This window comes from Physeter macrocephalus, chromosome 2 (assembly GCF_002837175.3).
Source record: "Physeter macrocephalus isolate SW-GA chromosome 2, ASM283717v5, whole genome shotgun sequence".
In the NCBI taxonomy this organism is placed as follows: Eukaryota; Metazoa; Chordata; class Mammalia; order Artiodactyla; family Physeteridae; genus Physeter; species Physeter macrocephalus.
In genome coordinates, this window is record NC_041215.1 from 123878944 (window position 1) to 123892426 (window position 13483).

General features: G+C 40.5%; 1 protein-coding gene across 4 annotated transcripts in view; it reads left to right on the forward strand.

Annotated features, from left to right (window-relative positions):
• The window catches only part of ACSL3 (acyl-CoA synthetase long chain family member 3), a 97080-nt gene that overhangs the window by 46267 nt on the left and 37330 nt on the right, over positions 1 to 13483 (forward strand). For all 4 annotated transcript variants that reach the window (XM_024124546.2, XM_028482140.2, XM_028482141.2 and 1 more), the window contains exon 2: positions 5077 to 5493. In XM_024124546.2, coding sequence (XP_023980314.1) covers positions 5116 to 5493 — 378 coding nt within the window. In that variant the 5' untranslated portion in view covers positions 5077 to 5115. The remainder of the gene's footprint in view (positions 1 to 5076; positions 5494 to 13483) is intronic.

A 13483-nucleotide genomic window follows, 5' to 3' on the forward strand; every position in this document is an offset into this window, starting at 1 on the left:
TATGTCTGTGGAATAAAACATAAACACTCAACTTTCTGGATGTGCGTTTTTTTCAGTTGACACTAGTCTACATTTTCTGTAGCCATTGAGCAGATAAGATGCAATTGACCAAAGTTTTGTTACTTTACCTAGTTTATCTAAAACATTTTAGAAAAGTTAAATGTCTTAATTGCATGTGACACGTATGTCTAGGCTACGCTTGACACCATTGGCTCTCCCCTCCCTTGACTTTCATGACACTGCCCTTTCCAAGTTCTCCTACTTTATTGGCCTTTTCCGTGGGATTTTCCTCCTCTCAGTCTTGGCATTAGTTTCCCTCCAAAGTTTTCTGTCCTTGAACTTAACCTTGGGGGTTTCCCTTGTGTTCTTTTTGGGCAACTGTGACCCCTCTTAACTTCCACAGTTTGTGTATTTGGATGACTCACCGACATCTTAAACCCATTATTTTCAAGACTTGTATTCATCTCCTTTCTACCAATCATCCAGCCACTGACCAACCTCTTCACTGTTTGTACTTCTGTCTCAGTTGAAGGCACCCCAGCTGTTTTCCCTCCTTTCACTACCTCACTCTAATTTGCAACTTATTCTGTTCACGATTCAGATACAGTACCACCCTCACTATGTTAAGCAGGAAGATTTCAGTTGTTGGAAAGGCTGGAGGAACAGCTGCTACCCTTGCCACCCTCTGGGCAGTTAGGAGCCAGGAATCCTAGCTGCTCGCTCCTTGTCACACCCACCATAGCTTGTGACCTAGGAGTAAATGATTACTTGTTATCTCACGTAATTTCCTTCCCTCCAGTTTCTGCTGCCTTCAGGTTATCCTCTGCATAAAGTTATTTTCTAATACTGTGTGTTTATGTACATTGGAATGCAAACTAAGTTTCTTTCTCAGCATCACAGGCCACAACAATTTGACCTTTAAAATCTGGGGCCTTTAATACCCTGCCCTCATCTCTCATCTCCTCATCTGTACCCTGCTCTACTGGGTGGCTGATTATTTCCTGAACACCTGCTGATTTTGGTGCTTGTTCAAGCTGTGTGGTATCATCTATTGAAAATCTCCATTCCTCTGCCCTCCCTATCCCCAGACTTTTAAGATCATAATAAATTGCTGTTTGGTTCAAGAGGATGTCTCAGAAAAAGCCAGAACTAGCCTCTACCTTTTACTGTACTCTTCTTGAAACACTTTATACTCAGTGATTAGTACTTATTAAAGTTTCATAGTTTTAGTTCTTATATTTAGGCCTGTGGTCCATTTTAAGTTAATTTTTTGTATGGTATAGGAAAGGGGTTCATCTTCGTTGTTTTATGTGTAGATGTCCAGATGTTCCAGCACCATTTGTTGAAAAGACTGTTCTTTCCCTATTGTGTTTTTTTTTGCCATCTTGTTGAAAATCAGTTGTCCATAATAGAAAAGTTTATTTCTGGACTCTCAATTTTATTCTGTTAATCTATATGTACTTTTTCTAGTACCACACTGTCTTAATATTGCTTTGTATTAAGCTTTGAAATTGAGAGTCCATAATAGAAAAGTTTATTTCTGGACTCTCAATTTTATTCTGTTAATCTATATGTACTTTTTCTAGTACCACACTGTCTTAATATTGCTTTGTATTAAGCTTTGAAATTGAGATGTGTGAGCACTTCAACTTTGTTCTTTTTCAAAAGTTTTGCCTGTTCTGGCTACTTTGAATTTCTGTGTGAATTTTAGGATCAGCTTACAAAATTCTCTATAAAAGTCAGCAGAGATTTTGATAAGCATCGTGTTGAATCTGTACATCAGTTTGGGGAATGTTGCTATTTTAACAATATTAAGTTTTAAAATCCATAAACAGGATGTTTTCTATTTAGGTCTTTAATATCTTTAAACAATGTTTTGTGGTTTTCATAGTACAAAGTTTGCACTTCTTGTTATACCTAATCCTAAGTATTTTTGAAAGTGTTATAAATATAATGTTTTCTTCATTTTCCCATTATTCATTGCTAGTTTATAGAAATACAATTTATTTTTGTGTATTCATCTTATATCCTGCAGCCTTTGCTGAACTCTTTGTTTGTTCCATTTGTTAAGTATTTTTGAAAGTGTTATAAATATAATGTTTTCTTCATTTTCCCATTATTCATTGCTAGTTTATAGAAATACAATTTATTTTTGTATATTCATCTTATATCCTGCAGCCTTTGCTGAACTCTTTGTTCCATTCGTTTTTCAGTGGGTTCCTTTGGATTTTCTGTATTACAGTCATATCTTCTGTGGATAGAGATAGTTTTTTAAATCACAGTTACTTTTAAATTAAAAATACAAACATGCAGAATTAAATTTCAGAGTACTTAGTGAGATAACATCATTCTCCTGGGTTATTAAGGTACAGCTATTGTTTTTTTTTTTTTTTTTTTTTTTTTGCGATACGCGGGCCTCTCACTGTTGTGGCCTCTCCCTTTGCGGAGCACAGGCTCCGGACTCGCAGGCTCAGCGGCCATGGCTCACGGGCCTAGCCACTCCGCGGCATGTGGGATCCTCCCTGACCGGGGCACGAACTCGTGTCCCCTGCATCAGCAGGCGGACTCGCGACCACTGCGCCACCAGGGAAGCCCCAAGGTGCATCTATTCTTTGCAGTTCTGATGTCCTGAAAGTACTAGGGCCATTGTTTTCGTTGTGCCACTTTTCTGTACAGAAACCTTCAGTGGCTCCCCATGCCCTTTCTGGCAGAAATCTAGATTCTTTGGACTCATTCTTCAGGGTACTACACAATACGTTGTTGAAGAAAAGAGCTTGGAATGGTGAACAGCGCCCAGAGCTGGCTTCTCACCAGCTGTGCGTGAGCAAATTCGGAGGTGTCCATTTTCTTGTAAAGTTGCAGAGTTTGACTTTTAATTTTTTAAGAATGGTTTCCTTTAGTTCTCCGAACATATTTATAATCGCTGCTTTGATGCGTTGTCTGCTAAGTCTGACATTTGGGTCCTCTCAAGGAGGATTTCTGTTGGCCTGCTTTTCTCCCTGTGTGTGGGTCATACTTTCCTGTTTGTTTGCATGCCTCATAATTTTTTGTTGTAGACTGGACATTTTAGATACTTTTGTAGCAGTTCTGAATAATTCCTCCCTCGCCTTTTCCGTACTTTTCTTGTTGTGTTGTTTGCTTGCTTGTTTGCTGACTTGGCTGACCGGTTTTGGTGAAGTTTACTTTTTCTGCAGTGTGCATCCTCTGATGGGGCTCCTTCAAGGGCACAGCCTTGGGAACACACACAGTTACTTTGAAGTACCTTCTTCAGGGGGTGACAGCATGGTTCTTGTAGGGCTCCCTTTAACGGTCTGCCTCCCTGATCTGCCTCTTGGCACCACACCCAGCAAATATTCTCCACTGATAGCTAGTCGATTGCTTTATTGTTCTGCACAGTGCCCTGGGCTGTAAGTTGCCCCACAGGGTGATCCAGTTACATTAGATGGTCTTTGTAGGGGTTGTGTTTGAGGCCAGTCTATGAGCTGCGCTGACTCTAGGAGGGCTCTTCCTAGCTGTCTCTTTCCATGATTCCATTGAACTTCTCTGGATCTGTTCTTTTGCTTGTTCCTGTTGTGGAACTACCAGCCTCATCTGAGTTGCTCACCACTGAAGTCTCCATTGTTTTCCATAGTGCCATTAGGCTTGAACTTCTCTGTTCTCTGTTCCAACTAAGGTCCGTCCTCTTAGGGATTGCTGAGTGGTTCTGTGTTCTTACAGCCTGCTTCTCTGGCCTGGGGAGAACCTCTGTGCCATTGCTCCAGAGCCAGGGGAAGGGGCAGCAGCGTGTCCTCTGCTCTGTGAGTGGGGTCCTGGGCTTGGCTGTAGCCACTGGTCTCTGGAGCTTCTCTCCCTGCATCCACCTTACGAATCACGGTGCCCAGTCGTCTGTTTGCTGCGTGTGCAGTAGAGCTTCTGCCCTGCGTGGAGACTGGGTGAAAGAATGGATTCCTCAGATCTCTCACACACACTTTCCTAGAATAGAATTTCTACAACATGGAGATGAAGAATGCTAGAAATCATAATCCTGGTTTTAGAGCTGGGTGGAGTAATCAGTTAGTAGCTTCAGTTTTGCTTCTTCAAAAATGATATTATCACCTACCTACCGAACAAAGGCTGTGTCCTCTGCCTCGTGTTCTTCTTCCCCACTCTCCCTCTTCAAGTCTCAGCTCAAATATCACTGGCCAGGGAGGCTCTCGTGGACCACCCACATACTAGAGCACCTCTTTAGCCTTGCCTCGTCACCCAGTATTTCCCTTACTGGGTTCATTTTTCCCTCTTAGGGTTTCTCACCATCTGGTGATATTTGTCTACCTCTCCCAAGGAATGTATAAGTTCCATGGGAGGAGAGACTTAGATTGTTTCCGTCACTGTTAAAGTCCCTGTACTCAGAATACTGTCTGACACACACACCCTGTACTTAGAACACAATCTACACATGAGTAGATTCTCAATAAATCTGATAAATGCAACATATAAAATGTCCAAAGTCTGTTGTCTACTTGCTTCTCAATTTAACCTGCCTAAATTGAAAAATATCTAGAATCACTGTGGGAAGTGAATTTCATATTGTTTGCTAACTCCAATTGCTTGTTGCTGCCTAGAGTGGGAGAAGGGGGCTCCCCTGGGAAAGAAAGCAGTGATGATTCAGCAGTGGCTGCAGGGGTCGAGAGAGAGGAGAATGTGGCATATGTGCTAAGTGTTTGCCATCTGTAATGTAGTGAGACACTGAAGAACAGGGAATGGGTGCAATTGTTGGTCTCCATTCTCTTGTAGGTCTTCTGGCTTGCTTCCTCTTCACCACTGGGAAGTATTTGTGGTTACTTGGGGTTAGGTTGGAAAAGCCACCCGTTTACAGAATGATGTGGAAACTTTTCTGTAGAAATCCCATTGTTAATAGATATGGCATAAATGTGTATCCTATAAATATCAGGAGTGGACAGGACATTGCTGGTGGCCAGTATACTAGCTGCTGCTTACTGGAAAAAAAATCGTGTGCCTATCTGATATGAAGACTTTTTCTTTAAAGTTATTTAAGAATGATTTTTTGACTAATAACTTTCTTTCTTTAACTTCTAGATTCTTATGGAAATCTGTTAATTCTACTTTTTGAGCACTATGAATAACCACGTGTCTTCAAAGCCATCTACTATGAAGCTAAAACATACCATCAACCCCATTCTTTTATATTTCATACACTTTATAATATCACTTTATACTATTTTAACATACATTCCATATTATTTTTTGTCTGAGTCAAGACAAGAAAAATCAAACCAAATTAAAGCAAAGCCTGTAAATTCAAAACCTGAGTCTGCATACAGATCTGTTAACAGCTTGGATGGTTTGGCCTCAGTATTATACCCTGGATGTGATACGCTAGATAAAGTTTTTATGCACGCAAAAAACAAATTCAAGGACAAAAGACTCTTGGGAACACGTGAAATTTTAAATGAGGAAGATGAAGTGCAACCAAATGGAAAAATTTTTAAAAAGGTAAATGTGGTCTTTTATTGCCTTTGAATTCGCTCTGAATACAATGTCTGCTTAGAAGTGGTGGCGGGGGACAAGCACGGCCTGCTTCTATTGGAATTTGCGCATGTGGCAGGAGAAACGGGCTAGAAGGGGACTAGACTGCGCTTTTTTCTCCTTCTGTACCCCTGGCATGGATTTATTCCGAATTTTCACGAAGACATTGAGATCACTCACTGGTGTGGGGCACTTCTGAGCCTGAATGGCTACCAGGACTTGGAATAGAATGTCTAGGACAGTTTGGGGTTTGAAACTATATTCCCTGGTAGTTCCAGAAGCACCTGTGAACTCGAGATTGCTCTGGGTTTTGGGGTGTGACCTGCTCTTTCTGATTATAATGTAGGTTCCATTGGATACTTAATGATTTGGTACTTTGGTTTGTGGCAAGTGCTTTGGTTTTCTAAGAATTTCTTTTCACAGATATAGAACTTGCCATTATTGATTTGAAACAGAGGATAAGACCTCCTTAGAGGCAGTGTAACAGTGGTTAAGAGCCTGGACTCCAGTTACAGACTATGGGTTCGAATCTCGGCTTTGCCACTTACTAGCTGTGTGTGACTTCCGAAAAGCTACATAACAAATTTGCCTCAGTTTCTTTAACATGGAGGGTAATGATCATTGCTGACATTTATTAGCATTTCTTATGAGCCAGGCTGTTTTAAGAGCTTCACACATATCAACTTATTTAAGACTTAAAATAGCCCTACGGGTTAGTGTGATCGGGATATCCCTCCTTTACAGATGATGGCACTGAGGTACAGATAGGTTAGGTAACTGACCCAAGGGCATTATAGCTAGCAGGTGGTGAAGCTGGGACCAGAGCCCAGGGTGTCTAGCTCCATACTCCTTAAACTAACCCCAGCTCAGAGTTGTTGAGAGGATTAATAGATAGAGAAAGGGAGTGAGAGAGAGTGAGAGTGTATGTGTTTGTGTGTGTACGTTCTACAAGTATGTGTGTGGAACAGTTTGTGGTATCTAGTGTAAATGCTCTAGCTTTTATTATCATCTTGGGAATTCACTGGGCAAAATTGATGAATGAATCTAAAGACTTATATCATGGAGTAGTGCAGCCCGTGAGGGGTAATAAGTATAGAAATGTCATGAAAATGCTGTTTATGAACTTGGGTATGTGAGTTTCTTAGAAACGGTTTTTGAAGCTCTGGTAGGTGAAAATTGAAGATAAAGTTTTTTTAGAGGCAGTAAGATGATCTGTAGTTAGTTGATAATTTGGTGAGGTTATAGGTTTAATACCTGTGTAGGCAAAGTTGTTTTTCCCTTACTCTCTTTTTCCAACTACATCTGACTCCAGCTGTCTTTTTTCTGTTAATCATGAAGGAACTCTCAGATCTTGGAGGAGAGTCCAAATAAGCACAGCTATGGAATGAAATGCTCAGATTTCCTCCTGTTACTGCAGAATGTGGGGAGGGGAGTGAGAACGATGTTGTTTAACTTAATGGTCCATTAATTTTGCCACTTACCACACAAATTCCAGTCATCATCTTCTAAACATAAAGGAGATGGCATGCAAGTTAATATCAGTAACGCCTAGAAATTAAAAAACATTATTTTAACTCTAGACAACAGAATCTGTATGTGTTCCTAACCTTCAAATGGAGTGATGTTTTATCTTGTGCCTGGAACCATCCTGACTTACACTTGTTGTTCTGGCATTAATAGTGCCCCCTACAGTCGCCAGAGTGATTTGGATAAATCCTGTGGTCACTCTACTTTTAAGGCATTTTCCCTATTTCTTTTGGTGACTTAGTTTTGCCTCACCTAAATGATTTTTTTTTTTTTTTTTTTTGCTAAATTAAGATCTAGCTGGGGTTAGTTAACAGCACATTTCAAGAAATTGAAGTCATGTAGTTAAGCATGTTTGATTTCTCTAGCCTATAGATTATAATTTGCAAAACACTTTATCATAACGGTGTCTGATTTTTGTCATATTTAGTTGCTACTTTTTATGGTGTACCATCCTTGATTCTGTCTTTCGAGATCTGGTAGTTATAAAAGGTACTGAAAACACTACATTTTTTAAGTGCTAAAGTTTTCCACTCCTCTGCCTTCTTTTCTGTGCTTTTTGTATCTAAAATAAACATTCATTTTTGTCCTTTGACAATTCCTACTGCTATTTGAATTCAAAGATTGGGTTCTCTTACTTTTAATGTAAGCATATATAACAGAAATCCTGTTTTAGCAGGAAGCTGATTTTTTCTCTAGTATCCTGCACATACTACATGCATTTTATGGAGCTAGCACTTTCAGTCATCCAGTACTCATATCAGCAGACTGGTTCCCAAGTATATAAAAAGGAGAAAAATACGGTGAATATGAAATTCTTTCTTAATTCAGGTGTCAGTATAATTAGGACAAAATAAAATCCTAGAGCTATCATAGTTGTTCCTTAAATGTGGCCAGATAATGCAGTGGACACAAGCAAAGTTCTTTTTTTTTAAAATTAATTAATTAGGTTGTGCTGGGTCTTAGTTGTGGCACATGGGCTCCGTAGCTCTGGCTCACTGGCTCCTTAGTTGTGGCATGTGAACTCTTAGTTGCGCCATGCCTGTGGGATCTAGTTCCCTGACCAGGGATCAAACCTGGGCCCCCTGCATTGGGAGCACAGAGTCTTAACCACTGCACGACCAGGGAAGTCCCGACACAAGCAAAGTTCTTATGCCCCGTGCATGGTGTGTGTGTGTGTGTGTGTGTGTGTGTGTGTGTGTGTGTGTGTGTGTGTGTGTGTGTGTGTGAGAGAGAGAGAGAGAGAGAGAGAGAGAGAGAGAGAGAGAGAGAGAGTGTGTGAATGAGTAAGTATGTGGCTCTTTCCTCCCTGTCTTGACCGTGGTGCCTTTGTATTCATTGTTTATTCAACAAAGAAATATTTGAACTCTAGTAGAAAAGTTAGAAGGTGAGAGAAACCATTTTCAGTTAGCACCCTTTTCTGTCTATACTACATCAGTGTCAGAGGGTGTGCCTTCCATTGACATTTGCCATTAACTTCGCATTTGTGATTCATCAAACTTTTTTCAGAAGTCTTTAATATAAACTCTGATGTAGAAAACATATTTTTTCTTGTTTGAAATTAGACTCATTGGGAAAGTAGGTTTTGTGTATCACAAACGAAGCAAATATTTTCCGTTAGCCTTACTTGAGAAGGTGTGCTATACCACTCGTTGGCTAAGACTTCAGTTTCTGTTGGTCTGCATTGCAACTGTAGCAGTGTTCTGTAGACTGGATGGGGGTATCTCCACTGTGTATTAAACTAGGCTGCCCCGCCCTTGATTTCTTATTTAACACCCATTGTATTGCAGCAGCAGCTGCTGCTATGGAAGGATAGTGAAAAGGGAACCTTTCACAACCTGCCCTTAGATGTAGAAGTGGAGTTGCTTAGGCAGTGTGGCCTCTGCTCAGAGAGCTTACTAAGAGTGGAACACGTACGTAATCTTGATGGAGTGTATCTTCATTTAATAGTTTCCATATTTGAAGATAATCTTATATTGGAAAATAAAGCTAGTGATTAGCAATATCTAAAAGTTTTCTCCCTGTTTTGGGGGACTGAGCTTTGGGGGTTAACCCTAGAGTGTATCTGGCATGGTTGAAACAAAGATGCTCAAAGCTTTATTTCAAATGAATGAACTCTGAAGCTTTGTTTCCATCTTATCCTAAAAGTCTGTTTTGAGCTTCCAAGGGAAGGTAAGTGAAGATGTGATGGTTCCGCTGTAATTATGCCCAGGATAGTGCGGCCATCAGCTTCACCAAGACAAGTTTCCCGAGGGGCACAAACAGAAGAACAAATGGCGAAGAAACAGAGGCGGCTGTGTTCCTGAGGCTTGGCCAGCTTTTCCAGGACTATATCGTGCTGTCATTTTAAGTCTCATATGGTTTTATAAAATGGTGGCAGAGTGAAGCGTGTGCAACGTGTGTCAGTGGCTCCTGATCCCAGCCTTCCCAGCAGCAAGTGCTTGTACCGATGTCTTTTGAAATGAATTAACAATGAAATGATCAGTTTCCAGAACGTTTTAAAAATACATGTACCTGAATTAGAACAGAGTTGCAAAGAATAAAAATAACTTTGCAGTGAAACAGAAGACACACAAGACCAGCTCAAACATTTAGTGATCTAACTTCTGGAGATGCTTTACGTTTTTTTCTTACATATTTTACACACCTTAGAGAGAAGAAACTAGAAGGGATTATGCAGTCATCGTGCTTAGAAAGAGAAGTTTCACTATGACTGACATTCCTTCTAAGTTGATGCAAAAAGATACTAGAAATACTCATTTCTGTTCTTAGGAGTTGACTTAGCTTTCTTTTCCTCTTCCTCATTGCCTACTTTTGTGTTATTTCTTTCTTGAGTCATGTTTTTATCCTATTTGCATATGTGTATGACATTTATTTTTTGACTTATTAGGATATTTACATAATTTATATAAAAAATAATGGCCCATCTCTTGGCCAGAATTTGTGGTTGATTATTATATTAATACTCTCCCCAGCCAGAACGCTTGGTTTTCCTTTCCATACTTGCTCCTCTCCCTGTCATCCCCGTTTGTTAAAGGCACCGCTGTGTACCAGATGGCTCAAGTCAAAAACCAGGAGTCTGATTTTTTTTATTTCCCCCTAAAGTTCCCTCCACCCGCCTCCCTTTTTAAAAAAAAAAAAAATCAGGTCTTCTGCTTCCACTCTTGCCTCTACTATAATCCATTCAAACACAGCAGTTGAAATGATATTTTACAGCTGTTAATCAGGCCACCTTACTCACTTGCCCAGCAACATCTCACCTCCTTCCTATAGTGCAGTTGGAGTGTTGTGATTTAGTACTTAGATTCTGGAATACATCTGCCTGGGTTCGTATCCTAGTCTGTCACTTAATAGCTGTGGGATTTGAGCAAGTTATGTTTATTCTGTCTATGCCTCGGTATTCTCATCTGTGAAATAGGGATAATAATAGTAATTATCTTAGAGTTATTGTGAGAGTTACTTACAGCATACCTAGCACGTAGTAAACACTAGTAAAGGTTAGCTGCCCTTGTCGTCGTCATGGTTATTACCAACTGTCCGGATCTCTTGAATATTTTCACTCTCTCTGGCTCCCTCACAATAATTTGTTTGTAAAGATCTTCATTTGCAGAGGGAAAGCTTAAATGAAGCCAGATGTACTTTGTTGACGGTAGGAAAGTATGTACTTTTGAGATATCTCTGTTCTGAATGGTTAAAGTAAAAGTTTTAGTGCTGATAGAGGTTAAACTCAGCTACCTGAAGACTTAACCTTTATAGAATATCTCATTCTTCAGCGCCCTGACTGGTTAAGTATTGTGTGATTTTGTTTTATAGAATGTTCTGTATCTTATCTCCATTTTATTTTTATAGTTTTCTTTTGACATAAGAGGCCTTCCTCATCAGCATAATCAAGGTATCTAATTTCATAGGTTCCTGAACAAAGGTAAATTATTAAGTTCCTGTGTCCCAGGCAGTGATAGTCTGAGTGACAACATTGATATTTACATATGTGTATGTCACACCTGTCACAGAGTGACAATACAGGCAATTAAATGTGAGAGAGGAAAGTGACTGTAGGGTTCATTTAGCCCCCAACTAGGTTTACAAATGAGGAAACCGCTCAGACTCCCCGGTGGTCGTTCACGTAGCCACACTGGGCATGCGTTTTCCTGACTCTTAGGACAGTCAAACATACTTATGTCTCATGGGTCACAGGTAAGAATATTTAAGAGGTGGTGGCAAAGGGTGTATGCGATTGAATGGTGATGAGAACAAAAGAAGCCAGGGGAGTTAAATGATCAGGTGGATATGGACCTTTAAAAAAAAAGCCATCTTTTAAACAAATGAGGCTGCTGGAGGAGAGGTTAAAGACTCAAGAGGCCCAGAGTGAATTGAAGTTGTTTCGTTACTCCGATCCGTTCCACACATTTAGCGAATAATCGCTGAGTGCCTACTATATGCTAGTACCGTCCTAGGCACTAGGGGACAATAATGAACAAGACACACAGATTACTCTCTTCTGGGTCTTGTATTTGTATGGGAGGAAGAGAGACAATAAATAATAAGGTAACAGATTTATTAACTATCGTGAAGAAAGAAAGCTGATTGGAGATCAGTGATAGCCTCTCTAAGTAAGTGACGGCTAAGTGGAGGCCTGAAGGACACGGAGGGGCCAGCTTTGTGAAGATATGGGTAACGAGCCTTCTTTGCAGTGGGACAGGATTGTGCAGTGGCTCTAAAACAGGAATGAGCCCAGCTGGGGGAGGCACTTAGGGAGCAAAGTTCATGACGGCATTCAGACCCTGAGACTGAGTGCCTCCTTAAATTTCGTGCCCTGAGCACCTGTTTCGCCTCGTCTTGGGTCCTGCGCTGCCTGTTTGAAGGACAGAAAAGACAAAGTTGTATTCATAGAAAGTCAGGACAGAGGTTTTGAGATGGGCACAGAGACACTGGCAAAGTCTAGGACCTTTAAGGCTTTGTAGGCCAGGGTAAGGTTTTCCAACTCCATTCCTACTGGAAAGGGAAAACACTTGCAGAGGAGTAAGCTGATTTATGTTTTTCAGAAACTCACTATTGTAGGGAGAAGGGGCTAAAGGAATAAGAATGGAAGTTGGCCAGTCAGCATTCATTAGTTCAGGGGAGAGATGGACTAGGAGGACAGGGTGCAGGTGGAGGGAAGTGGTTGCATTGGGGGAATATCTGTTAGACATCTTAGTTGCATAATCAAGTGAAAAAGTAGGTTGGATATCCAAGTACGGGTGGTCAGGACTAGAGATGGAAACTTGGGAAGCTCTTCAAATTAAAGTCCTAGTGAGTCGAGCTTTTGTCAGGGACACTTCAGCCACTGTGATACCGTGAGGGACTGCAAAGGCTATGGGTACAGGTGTATGTAGGTTATTAAACTTGGTGGTAGAAAGGTAAGGGAGTTTCTGTTTAATTTCTGATTTCTCAGTGGAGTGTGAGATAGTATCGTCACATGGAAGTGGAGAAGGGAGAGAAAGGGTAGAGGATATTTGAGTAGAGAGAAGGTTTCAGATAGCCATTTCAGAGGGTGAGAAAATGAATGTACCAGGGAAGCATAATAGGATTGCTGGGTGGTGAGATCTGTGATCCTGGATTTAAAACACCTGGTTGGTGTTCTTCAGCAGTGTTCTACAGTACAGGCAGGGAATAGATACATGAGTTTAATCTCAGGTTGGGCTAACCATAGGGTAGGGACAAAGTTAGGATTTGAAACCTTTTCTAGCACAAGTCAGATAAAATTATGGGGTAGGTAGGGTCACTTAAATGTAATCTTTATGGGAAAGATCACTCCTAGAAAATTCAGTGGTTTAAAGAATTAAATTCAGATTTTGGTTACACTTGAATTAAACTCATGGCTTGATTTCTTTGCACCATCATTTATTTGGGTTTACGTATTTGGGTTTTATAGCTAATGCTTTTTCAGAACACATATAGTCCCTGAAATTTACAAAACTCATTTAGAGTCTAGAATCTAGGAGGTAGCTCATGCCTATCTTTGGGGTGTGAAATTCTTAATAATGGTAGATCCAGTTCCTACACGTTTCGGCCAAATTCTCATCTACCTTCTCACCGCTGCAGAGCTCCTTTTGAAGCCATTGGAGCTCTGCGTGCTGAGCATTTCATGGGGGTGCAGAGCAGGGTGAGGGTTTGAGACCCACTAAAGTTAAATGAGCATTTTAATTTCAGCTGCTTTATCCAACAAAATGAAAATTTACTTCTCAAGTCCAGTTTGGAATAGGGCACTAGAGGGCAGTATTTAACTTTTTCCATTTGTATCTTCATCCAACCTCTGTTTCTAGAAATCTCTTAAATATTATAAGCATTTTTGAAAATGAATATGGTTAGGTGGTTTTAAGGCATGAGAGATGTATGTTAGTGACGCAGCCATGTGTGGGAACTGTCTATATATTTTTGCAGCAAGAACAGCTTT